Source organism: Bufo bufo, chromosome 1, assembly GCF_905171765.1.
Source record: "Bufo bufo chromosome 1, aBufBuf1.1, whole genome shotgun sequence".
NCBI classification, from domain to species: Eukaryota; Metazoa; Chordata; class Amphibia; order Anura; family Bufonidae; genus Bufo; species Bufo bufo.
The window spans coordinates 624,009,078-624,032,411 of NC_053389.1; the positions used below are offsets into that span (position 1 = coordinate 624,009,078).

General features: G+C 46.8%; 1 protein-coding gene across 3 annotated transcripts in view; it reads right to left on the minus strand.

Moving 5' to 3' along the window:
• The window catches only part of COMMD4 (COMM domain containing 4), a 35,714-nt gene extending 14,298 nt beyond the window's left edge, over positions 1-21,416 (minus strand). For 2 of the 3 annotated variants that reach the window (XR_005775571.1, XM_040413810.1), the window contains exons 1-7: positions 21,295-21,371; positions 18,561-18,633; positions 15,929-15,994; positions 15,802-15,841; positions 6,174-6,293; positions 6,005-6,085; positions 2,147-2,317 (exon numbers count right to left, since the gene is read on the minus strand). Coding sequence is in view for 2 of the 3 variants with exons in the window: in XM_040413810.1 (XP_040269744.1) it covers positions 2,147-2,317; positions 6,005-6,085; positions 6,174-6,293; positions 15,802-15,841; positions 15,929-15,994; positions 18,561-18,633; positions 21,295-21,359 (616 nt within the window). In the remaining variant the exon portion in view is untranslated. Of the gene's footprint in view, positions 1-2,146; positions 2,318-6,004; positions 6,086-6,173; positions 6,294-15,801; positions 15,842-15,928; positions 15,995-18,560; positions 18,634-21,294 lie in introns of all 3 variants that reach the window. The other variant, XM_040413812.1, reaches the window with a different exon arrangement.
• Positions 21,417-23,334: the final 1,918 nt, after the last annotated feature.

Here is a 23,334-nt window from a genome sequence, read left to right on the forward strand (position 1 = left end):
TAAGAGCTCCCTCTACTACAAAGTTGAAGGGGCTGTGTACTAAAATTCAGTTAATATTCCGGTTAAAACAAGTTATTCCCTATCCACGGCATAGGGGATAACTATCAGATTGGTGGGGGTCCTACCGCTGGGGTGACCACCAATCACGAGAACGGGTGGCCCGCATCCGTGGAGCCCACCTGAAATGGACAGAGCGGCCGGTCAGTAAAGCTTGCTGTCGTCCATTAATTTGTATGGGAGAGCCAGAGATAGCCGAGTACAACACTTCGGCACTCCTATCAAAAAGAATGGACAAGCGGCACACTTTTCTGACCAGCCTCTCCGTCAAACTAAGGGTGCTCCACGGGGTACAGGTGCCCCCGTTCTCGTGATTGGTGGTGGTCCCAGTGGTAGGACCACCACCAATCTGATAGATGTCCCCTACCCTGTGGATAGGTGATAAAATGGTAAAACCAAAATACCCCTTTAAGACGAAGGAGCCACACCGAACAACTGGTAGGCAGGGGTGCGTGATGTCGGACTCCTGACGATCAAAATGTGATGGCCTATCACTTAGTAAAGGCTGGGCAACCCCTTCAAGAATGAGGTACCCATCAGGTTCTGTTAATGTAGGATTAGCAGGTATTATTTAATTGGTGGAAAAGATAAGTACTCCTGAAATATTTTAACAGTATATATAATATATTATGTGAGACATATTTACAGGTATTAAACAGTATACAGTCTTCTAAATACAGATTGGATCGACTTGCAGGATAACAGGCTGAACTGGATGGACAGATGTCTTTTTTCAGCCTTATAAACTACACTGCCTGTCCCAAAAAAAAGTCGCCACCTGGATTTAACTAAGTAAATAGCTATGCACCTCCTATTAGATTATTACTACATGGGCGATTATCTTTCAGCTGGCAACAAGTTATTTAACCCCAACTGGTGCAATGAGTTGCTTATTATTTCTTAAACAACCATGTCGAAAGACACATCTCGTGGTCGTGGAAAAGATGTTAGTCTGTTTGAGAAGGGTCAAATCATTGGCATGCATCAAGCAGAGAAAACATCTAAGGAGATTGCAGAAATTACTAAAATTGGGTTAAGAACTGTCCAACGCATTATTAAAAACTAGGATAGTGGGGACCCATCGCATTCGAGGAAGAAATGTGGCGGGAAAAAAAATCCTGAATGATCGTGATCGGCGATCACTTAAACGTTTGGTGAAATCAAATCCAAGATAAACAACAGTAGAACTCAGGGCTATGTTTAATAGTGAAAGTAAGAGAATTTCCACACGCACAATGCAAAGGGAACTCAAGGGATTGGGACTGAACAGCTGTGTAGCCGTAAGAAAACCCCTAATCAGTGAGGGAAACCAGAAAAAAAGGCTTCAATTTGCTAGGGAGCATAAAGATTGGACTCTGGGGCAATGGAAGATGGTCATGTGGTTCTGATGAGTCAAGATTTACTCTGTTCCAGAGTGATGGGCGCATCAGGGTAAGAAGAGAGGCAGATGAAGTGATGCACCCATCATGCCTAGTGCCTACTGTACCAGCCTGTGGGGGCAGTGCTATGATCTGGGGTTGCTGCAGTTGGTCAGGTCTAGGTTCAGCAACAGTATGTGCTCCAAGAATGAGGTCAGTTGACTACCTGAACATACTGAATGACCAGGTTATTCCATCAATGGATTTTTTCTTCCCTGATGGCACGGGCATATTCCAAGATGACAATCCCAGGATTCATCGGCCTCAAATTGTGTAAGAGTGGTTCAGGGAGCATGAGATATCATTTTCACACATGGATTGGCCACCACAGAGTCCAGACCTTAACCCCACTGAGAATCTTTGGGATGTGCTGGAGAAGGCTTTGCGCAGCAGTCAGACTCTACCATCATCAATGCAAGATCTTGGTGAAAAATTAATGCAACTCTGGATGGAAATAAATCTTGTGACATTGCAGGAGCTTATCGAAACAATGCCACAGCGAATGCATTCCGTAATCAAAGCAAAAGGCGGTCCAATGAAATAGGTGGCGACTTTTTATTTTGGACAGGCAGTGTGTGTCACTATCTAGATTGAGGCAAATAATTATTTCAGCATCTAAATGTCTAGTCACTAAGCAAAATAAGGTTATAGCCAAGTCATTTTCATCTTACCTGTTAACAAAACTCTTAATTTACTGGCAGACATAGTCACATTGACAGGTCTGGAGCCATCAGAATCTTTCACGCCCAGGTTTAGATGGACTACTGGTTCATTCACCTCTTGTAGTATACTGGAGCTGAGGGTCTGGTCTACCCGCCAGCTCAGAGAAGATAGTCGTGATACTGCAAAGGTAAAATCGGGAAGCTATGAACATATGGAAAAGCAGATGGATATCTGCAATCACAAATCCAGCAACATAAAGAAAAAACAAGCAGCGAACTGAAGAGACTAAATGAAAAGCGCAACAGAGTATTTCACAATGACCAAATCTTAGACTATAAAACAAGCAGGAAAGACACAGGTTTAGACAACAGGAAATAAAAAAATATTTCAGATGAATTAAAATCTGCTGTACAAGTGATGGTTTATCCTGAGTCACTCCCTCCGATCAGCTGTTCGGTACTAGTTCTGGAAGTCAGTGCTGCACACCTGCAGCTGTGGTAACCATCTCCATTTGGCGGCTCGGATGAGGACCCAGTCACTTCAATAAGGCCACAAAAGATGCGGACAGCACTCTGTGTGCTGTCCGCATCCGTTGCTACGTTCTGCGGCCCCGCTAAAAAAATATAACATGTCCTATTCTTGTCCGCGCTTTGCGAACAAGAATACGGACGCCATCCGTGTTTTGCGGATCCACGATTTGCGGACAACAAAGCACACCACGGTCGTGTGCATGCAGCCTAAATGGAATGGTATTGCAGGTCGGTCCAAAATTCCACTCATGGAGTGCGATCTATGTCACGCCCATAGAAATGAATGGGGGCGGTGGTTGTACAGGAACACCACAGCTCTATTCTGGCAGGGGACTTAAAGACCCCTTGTTCTTGGCATCCGAAGTCTACACCCCTGCGAGTTGAAATTAATAACCTATCCTATAGATAAGTGATAAATACTTTTAATAGGATAACTGCTTTAATACATGATGGCTCACTCACCTCCCCAGGCTCCATCGATGTCTCCTGCTGTGTTATGGTGAGCACATCGGATTCAGCTCCCCTTCCTAATCATACAGATCAGTGCCGAGTAAGGAGAGAGGAAAACCGCCGTGAACAGCCACACATTTCACAAAACGTTTAATTAGCGTTTTACCCGACCAATATCTAAAAGCAGTCATACAATTTTTAGCAAGATTTATATCTTGCTGAAAGTGCATGATAACCGCTTTACGTCCGCCATAGGATATAAACGTCCTATGGGTGGACCTCTATTTCTGAAAGCACGTTTTAAAACGTCCTTTCAGAAATAGCAGCTGCACGCTAATCGTGCAGCTGCTGATCGGGTTGCCCGCTGTCAGTGACAGCAGGGCAACCCTTAGAGAAGGCAGGGACAGTGCTCAGGTGTCCCTGCCTTGTAGATCGCTGCAGACACAGCGCTCACCGAGTGCTGTGTGTGCAGAGCAGGAAGCGCTATGCGCTTCCTGTTCCGGCCCGGCGGTCATGTGACCGCCGGGACCGGAGGGTGCAGGGGCTGTGTGAGGTCTCTCAGAGACCTCGATCAGTCCTGCTCTGAGGCTGTACAGCGCTGGATTGCTGCTGTACAGCCTCTCTGGGGGGTGTATTTGTCCTGTAACTGGGGCTACTATGTCAGCCCCAGTTACAGGAGAATCAACAGTGAAAAAGAAAAAGTGAAGTAAATGTCCCCCAGAGGTCTTGTATGACCTTATGGGGGACGAAAAGTGTAAAATAAAAAAAATAAAAATAAAAGGTTGAAAATAAATAAAAAAAAGTTTCACATGTAAAAAAAAAAAAAGTCCCCAAGTAAGGAATGAAAAAAATATCACATGACCTAACCCCTCGGGTGAACACCGTAAAAAAAAAAAAAAAAAAACTGTGTCAAAACAAGCAATTTTTGTCATCTTGCATCACAAAAGGTGCAACACCAAGTGATCAAAAACGCGTATGTCCCACAAAATGGTACCAATAAAACCGTCACCTCATCCCGCAAAAAATGAGCCCCTACATAAGAAAATCTCTCAAAAAATAAAAAAACTATAGCTCTTAGAACATGGAGACCCTAAAACATCATTTTTTTGGTTTCAAAAATGCTATGGTGTTAAAGTGAAACAAATAAAAAAAAGTATACATATTAGGTATTGCCGCGTCCGTAAAAACCAGCTCTATAAAAATATCACATGACCTAACCCCTCGGGTGAACACCGTAAAAAAAAAAAAAAAAAAAAAAAAAAAAAACTGTGTCAAAACAAGCAATTTTTGTCACCTTGCATCACAAAAGGTGCAACACCAAGTGATCAAAAACGCGTATGTCCCACAAAATAGTACCAATAAAACAGTCACCTCATCCCACAAAAAATGAGCCCCTACATAAGAAAATCTCCCAAAAAATAAAAAAACTATAGCTCTCAGAACATGGACACATTAAAACATAATTTTTTTGTTTCAAAAATGCTATTATTGTGTAAAACTTTAATAAATGAGAAAAAGTATACATATTAGGTATCGCCACGTCCGTAACGATCTGCTCTATAAAAATGTCACTTGACTAAACCCCTCAGGTGAACGCTGTAAAAATAAATAAATAGAAACTGTGCTAAAACAACAAATTTTTTGGTCACCTTGCCCCATAAAGTGTTATAATGAATGATCAAAAAATCATATGTACCCAAAAATAGTACTAATAAAACTGGCACCTTATCCCCTAGTTTCCAAAATGGGGTCACTTCTTGGGAGTTTCTACTGTAAGGGTGCATCAGGGGGCTTCAAATGGGACATGGCATCTAAAAACCATGTGGAGTTCCTTTTCTTCTGCGCCCTGCCATGTGCCCATACAGCAGTTTATGACCACATGTGGGGTGTTTCTGTAAACCACAGAATCTGGGTAATAAATATTGAGTTTTGTTTGGCTGTTAACCATCGATGTGTTAAAGAAAAAAATTGATTAAAATGGAAAATCTGCCCAAAAAGTGAAATTTAAAAATTTGATCTCCATTTTCCTTTAATTCTTGTGGAACGCCTAAAGGGTTAACAAAGTTTGTAAAATCGGTTTTGAATACCTTGAGGGGTGTAGTTTCTACAATGGGGTCATTTATGGGGGTATCCACTATGTAGGCCCCACAAAGTGACTTCAGACCTGAACTGGTCCTTAAAAAGTGGGTTTTGGCAATTTTCTTATAAATTTGAAGAATTGCTTCTAAACTTCTAAGCCTTCTAACGTCCTAAAAAAATAAAATGACATTTCCAAAATGATGCCAACATAAAGTAGACATATGGGGAATGTTAAATAATAAATATTTTATGAGGTATCACTTTCTGTTTTAGAAAGCAGAGAAATTGAAATTTAGAAAATTGCGAATTTTTCAAATTTTGGGGTAAATTTGGGATTTTTTCATAAATAAAGGTGAAATATTTTGACTCAAATTTATGACTATCATGAAGTACAATGTGTCACGAGAAAACAATCTCTGAATGACTTGGATAAATAAAGGCGTTCCAAAGTTATTACCACATAAAGTGAGATATGTCAGTTTTGCAAAATTTGGCCTGGTCAGGAAGGGGGCAAATGGCCCAGATGGCAGGTGGTTAAATGGGTTGTCTGACTTAACCTGTGCCCCATAAGAGAAAAAACAAAAAACACACACTCACCTGTCCACGGTCCAGCTGTACTCTCGCTGCTGCCCCGGTCCCCGCAGACAGGGAAGTCGTATGGCCCTCGGACCACTGCGGCCAATCACATCTGCTTGAACATCACGTCACAGCAGTGGTTAGTCCATAAAATATGCTGTGCTGTCAAAGGAAAGCTAGCGTCCCGACACGAGAAGATATGAGATTACCAGCACACAGCTATATACTCACAGCGGAGACTGTTTTCTCTCAGGGTTTCCTGTAGGGCAGTCTGCTTCTCGTCATAAGAGCGGCAAAGGGAGACAGCATGTTCTGTGAAAGAAATAGACTTCACTGAACTTCTTCTGTATACAGCATGTCACAATGGACACATGGGTAAAATGCTAAGACTGATCCTCACCTCTGGGGAGACCCAGCTGCTGGAGCTCACTGGACAAGTTGTCACCGCTCACATTATGTTTGGCAGCACTCGAGAGGATAAAACAGAGGACAGCAACCGTGGCTTTGATGTCACCAGACTCTGCAGACGACATGGAAACCTGGTTCATACAGTGTGCGTGCTTAGAAAACACATGTTCAGACCTGAAAGATTATCACAACCTTCAGAGTACACGAAAAAGGTAAAAGATTCCCTTTATTAGCCAAATTATTGGCCCGCTTATCAATGCTTGCAACTCTTTTGCTTCTGTGTTCACATGACAATACTTCTGGCCTTAACTCATCCCTGTTGATGACCTATTCTGAGAATAGGTCCTCAATATTCTACTCCCGAAAAACACCTTTAATTCCTTCAAATCCTGGTCCAATTCAATGGAGCTAAGCCGTGAGTGGACAGCAGTGTGTCTTAAAGCGGCAGCTGTCTGAACAACACGTCAAGATAGGACATGTGCCTTCTAGGCAATCGGCAGTGCTGCCTCCCATTGAAAGCATGGCTGTCGGCGGAATTTTGGCCTAATCCAATATTTATTAAAGGGGTTATCCGAAACTATAAACTGCCCCCCATGTGCCGGGCCCCTCCCTCACACAGAATATACTTACCCAGTTCTGTGGTCCCCGCACACCGATGAAAACATCCAGTGTCCGGGGGAGCAGCCAATGACAGGGATGAGCCTCCCTAGCAATGCGAGTGACGCTAGGGAGGCTCATCCCTGTCCCAGACTGCCATTGGCTGAAAAGCCCAACACCCCTCCCCCTGCAGACACCGGATGTTTTCATTGCCGCACGGGGAGAAGCAGCAGCGGAGGTGCGGGGACCAGGAGCGGCGCAGGGAGAGGTGTAAGTATATTCCGTGTGAGGGGCCCGGCACATGGGGGGCAGTTAATAGTTTCGGATAACCTCTTTAAGCTCATCCTGTGACATAGTTTCATAGGCATACAGTTGTGGCAGGCATGGAGACCTTTGTCAGGTCAACGGCTGCTATGGCAATGCATCAGCACCCTGGGATTGCATTTATGCGGTGGGTTAGATGGGGGGTGGGAGAGATGGACAGAGGGATGCTGAGGCATCTAGGGGATTACACTGCAAGGATCAGAGTTTTCCTTGATCCCAGTCGTGCCTAAGTCAGTGTTGGGCTCCCATTCTGTGCTCACTGGGACCCAGTTGGTCTTGGCTTCCTCGGCCAATCACCAGCCAACCTCTGTAAGGTGTAAAGAAAAGTATGTCACATCATTTTCATGCACTTTTAAGAGCCTTTTATGAAATGGTGGTGGGAAAGTAGTCTGTTTTAATAGTTGCACATCTTTAGCGACTGCTTACAAGACCCTTTTGGCTCCTTGTATTGATCACTATGCTGATGTGTAGAGCTTGACCAGCATTTGAAGGAATTAAAGGGTTTTCTGGGAGTTGAATATTGAGGACCTATCCTCAGAATTAGTCATCAATAGGGATGAGCGAACTTCTGTTTTCAAGTTCGGCATACAAGGTTCGGGTTATCTACCACGGACCATAGTGGAATCCATAATAGAATTCTTAGATAACCCGAACCTTGTATGCCGAACTTGAAAACAGAAGTTGGCTCAACACTAGTCATCAATATCTGATCATGGGGATCCGACACCCAGCATCCCCACTAATCAGCTGTTTGTAGAGACTGTGGTGCTCCTGTGAGCATTGTGGCCTCCTCACAGCATACTAAGCACAGTGCCGACATTGTAGCCCAGGCTCATTCACTTGGGACTGAGCAGCACATAAGCCATGTGACCAATGAATGTGCATTAACTGGCTAAGGAGCAGGCTGCAGCGCTCATTGGAGAGCCCAGGCCTCTTTAAATCTGCGAGGGTGCCCAGGGTTGCACCGTATTCAACTCCCAAAAAAAACATTTAAAGGGGGTTATCAGAGACTGTTGACCGAGGGGAGCAGGTCTCCGCTGCGGCCAGCGATTAGTGGTCATGTATCCACAAAAAAAACCCTCCCAAATCTGATTTCATGGGGAGCAGGGAGACAAAGAGTCGGCTGTGGAGCGATAGAGACCGAACCCAGCAACGGGGACCAGGAAAGCCGGAATTAGACTTACCGGTAATTCATTTTCCACGAATCCACCATGACGGCCCAGAGAGATTGACCCCTGACCTCTGTAGGGGCAGGAACAGAGATAGGTTTAAAAGGACCCCTCCCACCACCATTCACCAGTGAGTTCCAGATTATAGTGCTACAACCACCGGTTACGAGTGAAACAACTCCAAGTTTTTTTTTTTTTTTTTTTTTTTTGGTATTAACTCATACCAAGTCATTGGAAAAAATTTTCCTTTTTTTTTTTTTTTTTTTATATATATAGGGCGGGATATCATGCCGTCATGGTGGATTCGTGGAAAATGAATTACCGGTAAGTCTAATTCCGGCTTTCCACTTCACCACCATGACGGCCCAGAGAGACATAACAGATTATACGTCTTAGGGTGGGGCAACGGCCTGTAGGACCTTGCGACCAAATGCGAGGTCGGAAGACCTGGATAAGTCAAGCCTATAATGTTTAATGAAGGTGTTTACATTTGACCAAGTTGCAGCCCGGCATATTTGATCTAGGGAAGCGCCTGCCCTTTCAGCGAAAGAGGCAGATATAGCTCTTGTGGAGTGAGCCCGGATGACTTCTGGACAATTGATGCCCTCGATCTTGTAACAGTCTGTAATAGTCTGTTTTACCCATCGGGCAATGGTAGATCTGGAAGCTGCCTTCCCCTTATTTTTACCACAGAAGAGCACTAGTAAGTTGTCCACCTTCCTCAGGTCTCTGGTGACCTCTAGGTATTTTAGTACCGTTTGTTTGACGTCCAGGGTATGGAAACGTTCCTCTCCAGGATTTTTAGGATTCACACAAAAGGAGGGAAGAATGATCTCCTGGTTTCTATGGAAGTCTGTTACTACCTTTGGCAAAAAAGTCGGGTCTAACCTCAAGGTAATACGATCCTCCTGTATTGTGAGATATGGTTGTCTTATTGACAATGCCTGAATCTCACTCAGTCTTTTTGCCGATGTTATGGCTATAAGGAAAGCCACCTTCTGAGAAAGATTCTTCAAGGAACATGCGTCCACGGGTTCGTAGGGTGGACCTGTGAGTCCTCTAAGGACAATGTTTAAGTCCCAGGTAGGCACCTTTGATCTGAGAGATGGTCTTAGTCTGGCTGCGGACCTCAGGAATCTTTGGATCCATCTATGGCTGGCTAATTCGGAATCGAAATAGGCACTAAGCGCTGAGACCTGGACTCTCAGGGTGGAAGGACTTAACCCTAATTCTAGTCCCTTTTGAAGGAAATCCAGAATTTTCTGTATATTTGGTCTGGGGCCTCGTTGCCTGACCAGGTGCAGAATCTTTTCCAGATTTTAAAATAAATGGCGTTAGTCACCTTTTTTCTGCTGGCCTTCAAGGTAGATATAACGCCCTCAGAGAGACCTCTCTGTCTCAGGAGGTTGGACTCAGGATCCAGGCCGAGAGTTTGAAGATTTCCGGATGAGGATGGAGAACCGGCCCCTGGATCAGGATATCCCTTCTCGCTGGGAGAATAAATGCTTCCTGTGGGGAGAGCTTGGCTAGAATCGAGAACCAGCTTCTCTTGGGCCAGTACGGGGTGACCAGGATGACTCTGGCTCTGTCCCTGATGATTTTTTGTAGAACCCTTGGGATTAATGGGAACGGGGGGAAAGCATATGCAAGATCCCAGTCCCAGTGCAGGGAGAAGGCGTCGATCGTTAGGGGCCTGTCCCTTGGGTTTAGGGAGCAAAAGGTTGATACCTTTGTGTTTATCTTTGTAGCGAAGAGATCTACCACTGGAAGGCCCCATCTCTGGACAATCAGATTGAAGATCTCGATGTTTAAGGACCATTCTCCCTGGTCTATGGTAGTCCTGCTGAGGAAGTCCGCCGCACAGTTTAGGCTTCCTTTTAAATGAACTGCCGATATTGATCTTACATTTTTTCCCCCCAGAGGAAGATTTTTCTGGACAGACCTTCCAGTTTTTGAGACCGTGTGCCCCCCTGATGCTTGAGGTAGGACACGGTCGTTACATTGTCTGAATAGACCTTTATATGTTGGTTCCTTAGTTTTGGAGCAGCTGCTCGTATTGTTTCCCAAACTGCCCTGAGCTCCCTGTAGTTGGAGGACTGAGCTGCAATTTCTAGAGGCCAGTCTCCCTGGTAGAGATTGGAGTAGATTTTTGCACCCCACCCTTTTAGGCTGGCGTCGGTCTGAATATGTACTGCCGGGGTCTTGAACCAGACCATGCCTTTTTTTAAATTTTTTGTTTGAAGCCGCCACCGGACTGAAGATTTTATGTGGCCCGGGATCAGGATCTTCCTGTCTAAAGAGGTCAGATTTTTGTCCCATTTTCTTAGGAGCCAGGACTGAAGGGCTCTGTAATGGGCCTGGCACCACGGGACTGCTACGATGCAGGCTGTCATCTAACCTAAAAGGCTCATCGTTTCTCTGAACGAGAAGGAGCGACGTCTCAGGAAGGCCCTGATTGATGACTGTAGGTTCTGGATTCTTTCTGCTGGAAGGAAGGTAGTTTGTTTTTCCGAATCCAGCAAAACCCCCAGGAATTTTACCCTGGTATTCGGAACTAGGGATGACTTTTTTAGGTTTATAACCCAACCTAGATATGTCAGAAGGGAACAGAAGGTTTCTCGATCTGCTATAGATTGATCCACCGTGTTTGAAATTAGTAGAAAGTAGTCTAGATAAGGAACGACCGTCACCCCCTGAGGTCTCAGGGAGGCGACCATCTCTACCACCAGCTTCGTGAAAATCCTTGGGGCTGAAGCCAGCCCGAAGGGGAGAGCCACGAACTGGAAGTGGTGAACAGACCCTCTGTGATCCCTTACTGCAAAACGCAGGAACTTCTGAGACTGGGAGTGAATGGGAACATGATAATATGCGTCCTTCAGGTCGATTGTACAGAGGGACGCGTCCCTTTGAATTAAGGGGATGGTAGAATTTAAAGATTCCATCTTGAACCTTTTGTAGATCACAAATTTGTTTAGCCTCTTGAGGTTTATGATCATGCGGAAGGAGCCCCCCGGTTTTTTTACCAAGAAAAGGCTGGAGTAGAACCCCCGCCCCCGTTGAGGCACGGGAACCGGAATTACTACTCCCAGGTCCAGGAGATTCTGGACCTCCTTCCAGATCTGGCTGTGCTGAAAAGGAGAAGGGTGGTGAGAAATCAGAAATACATCTGGAGGGGGGGGAAGATAACTCTATCCTGTATCCCGACCTGACAAGATCTTGCGCCCAGAGGCTCGGAGAAGTCTGCTGCCACTGAGCAAAATGTTGGGATAGTCTTCCCCCTATCCTGGCATCACTGTTTCTCGCCACCCTTGTTTTGGGGATTAAGGAGGTACCCTCTACCCCTCCCCCCTTTTGGGTAACTCCAACGTCCGGTTTTTCCTTTTCCACGAAAGGAACTATTCTGGGTGTATTGACCACGAAAGGAGGGTTTCTTTTTAGGGGTCCTATCCTCAGGGAACCCCTTCTTTTTATCAGTAGCCTTCTCGAGGATCGTGTCTAATACGGGACCAAACACGTATTCACCCGAGAAGGCTATAGAACACAGCTTCATCTTGGAAGAGATGTCTCTCGACCAAGATTTCATCCAAAGTGCCCTTCGGGCCGCATTGGACAAGGCTGCATCCTTGGCTGAAAATCTAATTGTCTCTGCGGAAGCGTCCGCTAAGAAACCCGTGGCAGATTTTAGCAAGGGGATAGAGTCTAGTATCTGTTCCCTGGGAGTTTTACTGCTTAGATGACCCTCTAACTCATTCAGCCACAGGTACATAGACCTGGCGACTGAAGTAGCGGCTATGTTTGTCTTGACACTAAACATGGCTGCCTCCCAGGACCTTTTTAATAAGCTGTCCGCCTTCCTTTCCATAGTGTCCCTTAACTGACAGGAGTCTTCAAATGGAAGTGAGGTTTTCTTATTGACTTTCGCCACCTGGACGTCAATTCTAGGGACCTCGTCAAAAATTTTTGAGTCTGACGGGTCAAATACAAGGCGGTTTCTGAATTCTTTGGAAATTCCTAGCTTCTTTTCAGGATGGGCCCATTCATCCATCACCATCTCCTTAATGTTTCCGTTTATGGGGAATACCCTGGAGCGTTTGACCCTCAATCCCCCAAACATCTCTTCCTGAACTGTGTGGGGTTGCTGAATGTCCTCCACCCCCATGGTATCCCTGACCGCCTTTAAAAGGTCACTCATTTCACTGGGAGTGAAGAAAAATTTCCTAGAGTCCTCTACGATCTCTCCTTCAGAAAGGGGGTCGTCGTCCTCTTTTCTAGAGGATGAGGCATCATCTTCTAAATCCTCGGAGTCAGAGGGAATGTCCGCCCCCCTGGGTCTTTTAGGTGGGCGGATCCCCCTGGAATCCTCACGGAGGGAGGCCAGTGAGGACCTAACCTCCTCCTGAATCATGGATCTAAACTCCTGCATAATTGAGGGCTGTTCGTCTCTCACTATTTTAGAAATGCAATGCTTGCAAAGCTTTTTAGTATAGTCCTCAGGAAGCCTGACGGAGCACTGGATGCATTTGGCGGTCCTTTTTCCTTTTTTTAAGGTAAGTTTGCCCTAAAGTGAGAGAGGCAGCCCATTAAATTTATGTCAGTCTAGTATAGGAGCATAATTTGATGCAGTATACCAGCAGACACACCAGGGGGAGGGGAAAAGCGGTTACTCTAAGCACACATCCCCCCCCCCCCTGCCACCTGTGAAGCTGCCGATTTGCCCAGGTGGGCTACTCACGCAGGGGCGCTCGGGAGCGGTCTGCTCCTGCTGCTGCTGTGGCTCCTTCTCCTGGTCCGACATGTTCCGGTCAGAGCACGATTGCAGAGAGCGCAACGGGAAGGTGCTTGTTAGCATTTTTTATAGGAGCTCCGTCTACTTCCGGGTTCCGCCGGCGGCCCGGAAGTGACGTCAGACGCGCGCGACAGCGCTGAGCGTCTTTCCGGTCGGCTACCTCCCTGGAGGCAGGCGACTCAGCGGCAGCTCAGGGCAGGCTTCCCACAACAGGGAGCGTGACCCTGGCGTCTCCCTGTCAGCTTAGGAACAAAGTCCGCCGGAGAGCAGGGGACGCATCTCTGGGTGAAAAGGACCCGCAAGGGAGGCAAGGAACACCACCGATGCGGTCACCCAGGTACTTAAAAATAATAAAACGAGGTCCACTTCACCTCCCTGAAAGCCAGAGAGGACTTTACTCTGTCCTGGCCGCTATAGGGGCAGGAACACACTGGTGAATGGTGGTGGGAGGGGTCCTTTTAAACCTATCTCTGTTCCTGCCCCTACAGAGGTCAGGGGTCAATCTCTCTGGGCCGTCATGGTGGTGAAGTGGAAAGTATGGCTCGGCCCCTCTGGGAGGTCTTGGATTACCCCTTTAAGGGGCTGTCCTATCTGGACATTTATGGCTTAATAGGATATGCTATAAATATCGAGTAGGTGCATCTCTCATCTCTGGGACCTGCTCCTATTTCAAGATCGAGGCCCCACTGTGCATGGAGAGCATGCAGTGCATTTGCGGCATCCTGTGCATTCACTGCTATGGAGCTTCCAGAAATCGGCATGAGTATGCTCCTCTATTTTCAGAAGTCCCACAGCAGTGAACGGAGAGGACACCAAACATGCGTGGCTACCCCTGCATTCATAGCTATAGGACTTCCGAAAATTGCCAAGCCACCTCTCAGCTATTTTCAGAAGTCCCATAGCAGGGAATGGAGAAAGCCAAGCATACGCAGATTGCTCTCGAGTCACTGTGGGACCCCATTCTTGAGATAGGAACAGGTCCAGGAGGTGGGGCCCACACTTATCAGATATTTATGACCAGTGTCGGACTGGGGTGCCTAAGGCCCACCAGTAAAATTTATTTTGGGGGTCCACCGTACGGATACAATCAAATATTACCTGCTCACACAGCAGCAAGTTTCTACCAGATGATTGAATATGGGGGTCCCTGCAGCAACTTTGAGAAGGTAGGTCCTGTGGAGAAGAGGACACTGGCTAGCTTTCCTCTATACCTAGAAGTCATCTATAATTATAAACTGAGGAGTTTCTTAATCTATCAAGTCTTTTATATGAACATAGGCTGGTTGAGGTGCTGTACATTGTATATGTCTGTAGTGCAGTAGGTCTACTCTGTTATGTGCCACTTGTGCAGGGGGTGGGAGATTAGGGGCCCACCTTGCTCAGGGGCCTACCAGGGGATTCACCTGTACCCCTGTGTGCCAGTCCGAGCCTGTTTATGACCCATCTTATTAATTTGTCATAGATGTCTAGAAAGGACAACCCTTTTAAAACAACAGAAGATGCAATAAAAGAAAATTTTAAAAACCTTACTCACCTGAGCAATCCCCCATGGCTCCTGCCAGTCTTAATTTGCCTGCAGCGGCGACGTGCTGTACATATCAGCATTACTGATGAGGCATTCATGTAAGGCCCATTACTGCTGCAGGAAAAAAGACTGGCGGGGATCACTGGGGCGGCCTGCGATTTATCATCCGAGTAAAGTTTTTTTTTTATTTAATCTCACTTCCTCCTCCTTAATTCACTTTGTTCAGACACCAGGCGAGCTCTTCAATATCAGCTCAACAAATCTCTCTTAATCAGGTCAATGCAATAAACGAGTTGCCATACACAGAGAATATGTAAGGAACCGTGCAGAGAAATAAATGAGTAATACAGAACTGTAATATGATGTGTTGCCATGTAAAGAGGGTGTCGCATCTAGAAAACCCCTTTCCATTTGAAGTAAAAATGCAAACGGTTGTCATAGAGGAGATTCCCAACAGAAGACTCCATGCTCGGGAGGACTCAACAGGACCATGCATTACACTGGTTGCCAATTCATTTGATAGAGCATCGTGTCATACTAGATCAGGGATCAGCAACCTTCGGCACTCCAGCTGCTGTGACACTACAACTCCCAGCATGCAAACTTACTCAGCTGTTCTTGTAGCTCCCACCGAGGTGAAAGAAGGATTCTGGGAGTTGTAGTTTCAGAACAGCTAGAGTGCTGGAAGTTGCCGATGCCTGTACTAGATTATGGGTAGTCTGTAACTGCCTCCGGGGGAAGTAATAGGTATAGGCAACTACATTTAGTTAAAGAGAGGTCTCATTTCTGATGTCTAAATTATTTTCCCTCTATAAAGTGTATAAACTATCTTCTCAAACACAGTAGAATTGATGTCATACCGCTAGGATACACCATTACTTGCTCACCGATGGGGGTCTAACTGCTGTAACTTCCATGATCCCAGGAAGGAAGGAGCCACAGCGCAGCTAGTGGACGGGTCAGAGCTGTCAAAGGAGCTTCTGCCCCTTTATTCTTGGGAATAGCAGTGTTCCCAGAGGTCAGACCCCACCAATAATGAAGCCTCGGCATATTCTATTAATGTTGCACGCATTCTTCAGATGGGTAGAACCCTTTATAAATTGCTGATTTTGCGCAAAGAACCATTCTTTAATAATCTGCCAACTGAAGGATTTCCATAATCTGTCATAAGACACTAACGCACATAACAGAAGTCACCAAACCAAGTGAGATGTCTCACCAAAGCGGGCATCAGCGGTCAGCTTCACTATCTTTTCATACTGTCAAGTAAACACACAGAAACAGGTTAGTCAGTCCTCCAAGACCATCGTCAGGAATTATCTTCTTCTTCTTCTATGAACACTTACATCAATTGTTTCTCCCAGCTGCTCCTTCAGAACTTGGACACAGATCAACTTCAACTTAACAGAAGACTAAGAAAGGAAATAAGACACTGAGAACACAGCTATAAGGTCTCAGCAGCAAGAACATGGCCATCTCTGAGCATCGCTATCTGTGGCTGAAGTCCAAGCCAAAATGGAAAATACTGCTCAGTTTCCCTATTCATGGCCCCCAGGACCTAGACCATCACTTATAGTCGGTAAAGTTTGATGAAATAGCTTAGACCTCATCTGTAAAAGCTTGCTCCCGAGATGTGCCTCATCTACATCCATGGGGCGTTTCGCAATCTGAGAAGTACTGCCTTAAAGGGGTTGTCTGCTTTTTACTATTGATGACCTATCCTCAGTATAGGTCAACCATATCTGAACGGTGGGGTTCAACACCCAGAGTCTCCGCTGAAGAGAGCGCTGCCTTCTCTGCTCCTTTTACCTGCTCGCCACAGCAATTTGAAGTATGGCATCCCCATTCACTTCTATGGGAGGACTCCGTCTGTTCAAGTGCATAGGAAGGAGCTGTCCCATAGAAGTGAATTTACACCTGCTCACCACCACCGCCATTTCTCCAGAGATCTGCCTTCTCTTTAAACAGCTGATCGGTGGAGGTGACAGTCGATCTGATATTGATGACCTGTCCAAAAGATATGTCATCAATAGTATAAAAAAAAAACAGACAACCCCTTTAAAGGGGTTGTGCCACTAATAACACTTATCCACAGAATAGGGGCTAAGTGTTTGACTACTGGGCATCCGACCACTGGGACCACCACAGGAATGGAGGTCCACAAGTGCTGCTGAATAAGAGAATACAGCAGGGGTGTGCAGGCATGTCCGCCGCGCCTTTCACTTCTATGGGACTGCTGCAAGCCCTGTACCCCGAAGAGGTTGTCCAAGTTAAAATAAAAATGGTTAAACGGCAGGGAGGGAATTAAAATAGTAAAACACGCTACTCTCACCGGTTCATACTTTCTTCAGTCAAATGCCACCACTCTGTATTTAGCATTTAGCAACAAATTCATTTGAACTCAGACAACCCCTTTAAACTGAATTTCACTACCTCACTCAAGCTCCACTTTCACGAGGGGCTGTATAAGCTGCCTCAACCATAATGAGAAGGACACGAGGCAGGAGGGTTCCTAGAGGAGCCCTGTCCCTCAGAATAACCTCCAGTTCATCTAAATGGTAGGCGATTGCTCACACGAAGGCACCTCTTTCAGGAGTGGATATCAACTCGTCAAACTATCGTGTCTAGCTGTCCTGCATTACACCAGCAGATTATCTGACCAAGCATCCCAATAGTTGGTGTGTATAATAGACCACCTGACCAGTGATTGACAGATATCTGACCAGATAATCTGTTGGTGTAATACAGCCCTTAGAGGGAACCTGTCACTTTCTTTGCATCTGCCAAGGTTTAGCTTTTTAAAGGGAGTCTGTCACCACATTTGGACATTATTGACCGCTTACATAGCGTTCTGGCATAACTTTAGATGAATCAAATGGTGCCTTTGTTGCATTCTTCTGCGGTTCACCTGCGGCAAAAACTGGCTTTTATTCATATGTAAAGGAGGGATCGCAAGAGCCCAGGGGTGGCGTTAACTTCTTTGGAGCCCAGGCTGGTCATCCTCTTTTGTTAATACCCCAGCCTTTGCCTCTGCTCGCCCTTCTCTTCCCTTGCGTCCTCCTCCTCGCCAAGCAAAATCCCGCGCCTACGCTCTGCCGGGGCATGCGCACTGCGATGCCCACTGTGGGCACGGCTTGGCTGGAGCATGCGCAGTAGCTACAGCAATGCGCATGCCCCGACCGAGCGAGGCAGAGCGCAGGCGCGGGATTTCGCTGGGCGAGGAGGAGGACGCAAGGGAAGAGAAGGGCGGGCAGAGGCAAAGGCTGGGGTATTAACAAAAGAGGATGACCAGCCTGGGCTCCAAAGAAGTTAACGCCGCCCCTGGGCTCTTGCGAGGCCTCATTTACATATGAATAAAAGCCAGTTTTTGCCGCAGGTGAACCGCAGAAGAATGCAACAAAGGTACCATTTGATTCATCTAAAGTTATGCCAGAACGCTATGTAAGCGGTCAATAATGTCCAAATGTGGTGACAGACTCCCTTTAACACTGCCCCTGTGAAACTCGGCTCATCTAGAAATGGAGGCAAGAATTTAGTGGAAATTAGCCCAGTACTCATCTGCATTGGGCTCATGTACATTATGCATACGAAGCCAAGAACTTTACACTTTCGTTCATGGTGCACTGTCCGCAGCTTCATATCTCCAATGCTCATGTGCCCGAAGACATTGGTGAGGGTCCTGGACTAAGTTCCACTAAACAGAACTTCTTTTTTAGGTAATCCCGCCACAGCCAGGATTCACAGGGGCTCGGACAGAAAGCTAAACCCCAGCGGCATAAAGACATGATGGTGGCTTAGGGGCCCCCGAATCAAGAGAAAGGTTCCCTTTAAAGGGTACAACATTTTCAAAGATATAACCTCAATGGATATTTGTTTCCCTGCTGGAAAGTGTTGGAATTTGGTGCAATGGCCAAGACACCTACTAATCGCTGCTTACTTCATACCCCCAGCTAAAAAGACAGCCAAGTATTACTCAACTATTTTAGCCAAGGTGCTGATCTCTGCCAAAACCCAGTCCGGGCAATCCAGATCCCCACAGAAACGGAACCTCTGGAAAGAGAGAATCAGAGAAGTTATACAGCCAGTATGACAATGAATACAAACTGAAGGATAGAGATCCCAAACAGAAACCGAGCAGCCCCCATTATAGCGAGATCTGCTCTGCTCCTTTCGGGTCGGTTCTGGATCCAACACTACCGTTATCTTCATTATTCAGATTCTCTATTACCGAGAAACAAATACCGGTGGTGAACCAACCTTATAAGACGATTAGGCAGCTTTCTAATATACACGTGTTTCAGTTCATCTCCATCATCTCTGCTTGCTGTCAATGAACGGAAACATACTAAAATCTGTCTAGACACATCCAATGGGCGCATGCTTGTCCTGCACCTGTCTGTTCCATTCACTGAGCGCAAGCAGCGATCTTGACAATGGTGAGGAAGTAAGGTTTAGAACAGAAGTCAGCAACCTTCGGGACTCCAGCTGTTGTGAAACTACAATTCCCAGCATGCTCCATTTGTTTCTATGTGAGCTCTTAGAAGAGCAAAGCAAGTATGCATGCTGGGAGTTGTAGTTTCACAACAGCTGGGGTGCCGGGGGCTCCCTACCCCTGGTTTAGAATATAAGAAAGTTACGACCTCTGATTATACAAAGAATAAACTTTATATAAAACCAGGGAACATTTGCTTTAGCTATGTAGTAGGGGTGGGCGTTATAAACGATACACGATATTACCGTCATACATTCGGGCAACGATATAGATTATAGTTATATTGCGATAGATGACCACGGAGCGGTAGTGAATTGAAGAAGCTTCTCACTCACCGCTCCGTGGCCTCCCGACTCTGCACTGCGCTGGCCAGGGCCTTGTGTGTACACAGCGTCAGCGCGCTGGCTGTGACATCAGGTCCCTCCTAGTGCGTCTCCTGCGGACTCCATCAGCCAGCCGCGCACCCTACAGGAAAGGTAAGTATATTAGCAGGGGCCCGAACTGACCGGAAAATGTGGGGGGGGCAATGGCATGGGGCTGATGGCGCAGGCTGGGGGACATGGATCATATGGCAATGGCATGGGGCTGATGGCGCTGGCTGGGGGACATGGATCATATGGCAATGGCATGGGGCTGATGGCGCAGGCTGGGGGACATGGATCATATGGCAATGGCATGAGGCTGATGACGCAGGCTGGGGGACATGGATGATATGACAATGGTATGGGGCTGATGGCGCTGGCTGGGGGACATGGATGATATGGCAATGGCATGAGGCTGATGGCGCAGGCCGGGGGACATGGATAATATGACAATGGCATGAGGCTGATGGCGCAAGCTGGGGGACACGGATGATATCTCAATGGCATGGGGCTGATGGCGCAGGCTGGGGGACATGGATGATATGACTATGGCATGGGGCTGATGGCGTTGGCTGGGGGATGTGGATGATATGACAATGGCATGGGGCTGATGGCGCAGGCTGGGGGACGTGGATGATATGGCATGGGGCAGATGGCGCTGGCTGGGGACATGGATGATGATGGCCATGTAATTTGTATACATACAGAAGAAAATAATATATTGTTATATCGCACATGCCTCAAATTATATCGCAATATAGATTTTAGGCCATATCGCCCAGCCCTACTATGTAGCCTGCACAGTGGTGCGGGGGATTCATTTACGTTGTTACTTCGCCAGCACTACTATTTTTATTACACTTCCTCAAGGAACAGCAGAAGGGCACAAGGTGGCTCCACTGTATGGGCGCTATTTGTCCCTAGTGTGGGGACTGTGAGGCCGACTGGTTCTACTTCAAACGTAGACAGCGTAAAAGCCCCACATTCCTGTAAAATACATTTGTACCAACTATCCCTTGGCGAAAACTGCGCACATTGTCGCGTCCCCTTATTTAGCAGGACTAATGGAGACAAGCTAGACGCACATTTGCCGCAACTTGATTTCACATTATGCACCAAATTTTTGTCTCAGCACAATCACAACGGCACACTTGCCCCAGCGTGCTGTGAGCACTGCTACTTGGAGCACACCTGGAAAACGTGGCGTGGCAGTGGCTACATGGTGACCTTGGCCACGACCAATGTTTGCTGTCTAGCAGTGCAAATATGGTTGGATTTTTTTTGTGATTCTCGGGCTGCAATGGCAACAACTTGAATGTCGCGCTGCAAGCCCAGTCTGTTCAATAGCTGCACTGCTACACAGCGACCAAGATCACCACGTAGCTCCTACCGAAGGGTCTATTCACATGACCGTGTCCGTTTTGTGGACCATAAACCACAGATCGGCAAAATATGGGCACCCCGGATGGCAGTGCGCACCCATTTTATTCAATGCTGCGGTACGGCTGCACTGACCCAGGCGGGTCCTTGCCATATGTATGGCTGCAACATGTGGATCACGGAAGTCGATGGGTGTTTTATAAAATGGAGACGGTGGTGTGAGTGGACCCTAAGGCTCATGTATGAAACCTCTGATATACCACACATGGCCCGCTGTATCCATAGGGGACACTATGATCAGGACAACCCTTTGTAAGCCGGACTGATATGCAGCCAGGTCCAGGTCAGAACCATGTCTCTGATGAGCTATGGCCACACACAGGGGACACCCCGCCAGGCCCCGGTCACACTGTACCGGAACCACAGCTGTTCGGGCCCATAGAGTGAGGAGAACAAACCGCAGAGGTACACACCACTGACACAACGCCATTTATAAGCCGTTATCACGGGAGACACATGACTAGACGGCGCAAGCCTCACCATATCGGAATCTAAAGCCTCTTCGGTCAGCTGACCAGGCAGCGGTCATGTGATCTTCCCCAACGTCTTCCCTTTAAATAAACTTTATTCACACGAGCAATATTAACATTCCTAGAGTTCGGAGAAGGAGGCTGAGAGGGGTAAACGGGCTGCAAGGAAATCTCATGGCGGAACTTCAAGAAGAGATTTGTGAAAAAGTAAAAAAGTTTTGTCTATAGAAACCAATCACAGCACAGCTTTCATTTTTCACAGTGCTCTTGATACTTGAGAACTGTGTTCTGATTGGTTTCTATGTGGAATAGGGGTATTTTGTCTTTTTAAAAAGCAATATCTAAAAGCTTTAGTGTAAAAATGCACGGTTTCTGACATAATTAGACGATTAACCCTTTCTATCCAGCGTTTGTTTTTGTTTTTTTCATTTTCGTTTTGCATTTCCTGCCTTCCCAGAGTCATAACTTTTTTTTTCCGTTTAGGCTTCGTTCACATCAGCGTTCAGCCTTTCCGTTCTCCTGCTCCTTTATAGGAGCAGGAGAACGGAAAGGACGGATTCGGCACATAACGGAGCCTACGGAGCCCATAGACTATAATGGGGTCCGTTAGGTTTACGCTTAGAAGGTGATTTTGGAGCGGAGACAAAAATTGTGCGCGCAGGACTTCCTCTGAGCGGAAACCTAATGAATCCCATTATAGTCTATGGGGTCCTTGGGCTCAGTTATGTGCCGAATCCGTCCTTTCCGTTCTCCTGCTCCTATAACGGAGCAGGAGAACGGAAAGGCTGAACGCTGATGTGAACTGAGCCTTAGGCCTAGTGGTGTGTTTTGCGGTCCGCAAATAGCGGATACACAAAACACGGATGGCGTCCGTGCGCGCTCCGCAATTTGTGGAACGGCACAGACAGCCTTTAATATAAATGCCTATTCTTATCCGTAAAGTGTGGACAAGAATAGGACATGTTATATTTTTTTAGCGGGGCCACGGAACGGAGCAACGGATGCGGACAGTACGGATCCGTCAGGCTGTGTGAAAGTAGCCTTAGGCCTCATGCATTGAAGTGAATGGGTCCGCATCCAAGCCACCAAAACGGCGGCTCGGATGCGGACCAAAACAACGGCCATGTGCATGAGGCCTTACATGGCTGTATGAGGGCTTGCTTTTTGTGGGACAAGTTGTACTTTTTAACGCCACGATTCAGAGCTGAACCCGGACATACCCCTATTTTCACCCAGACAGCCCCCCTGAGGCTAGCATCGGAGCATCTTATGCTCCAATGCGCTCCCTTGCCCTGCACTAAATCGCGCAGGGCACGGGCTCTTTTGTTTACAATAACACACTGCCGGGCGGTAACTTCCGCCCGGCAGTGTGTTCGGTGACGTCACCGGCTCTGAGGGGCGGGCTTTAGCTCTGCCCTAGCCGTTTTACTGGCTAGGGCAGAGCTAAATCCCGCCCATCAGTGCTGGTGACGTCACCGGGGTTCCTGGCAGCCCCATGGAGAGCCCCGGTACGTCACCGGAACTCCTAAAAATGCCTTTGCCCTGCGCAATTTAGCGCAGGGCAAAGGAGAGCATCGGAGCATGAACTGCTCCGATGCTCATGTCAGGGGGGCTGCCTGGGTGAAAATGGAGGGATGTCCGGGTTCAGCTCTGAACCCAGACAACCCCTTTAATATTGCATATGATGTAGTGGGAAGTATGAAAAAAGGAGAAGAACATTTTTGTGGTTTATAGATGAAATAACTATATGGCTGTTATTTTGCACACTGTACAGCAGTATCAGTTGCTCGTTTTTTTTTTGTCTGGCTGAAAACCTGGCATTTATGACGGAAATCAGCAGGATCACTGCTGGACCTCATTGCAGTCAATGGGGATCTGGCGGTGAAGTAGAGGATCCGGCAACGCTCTGTGCCGGAACAGCCTACTGGATCTCAGAACGAAGATGTGAACAAAGACTAATACTGATTTATAATGCTGTGTAAGGCCTC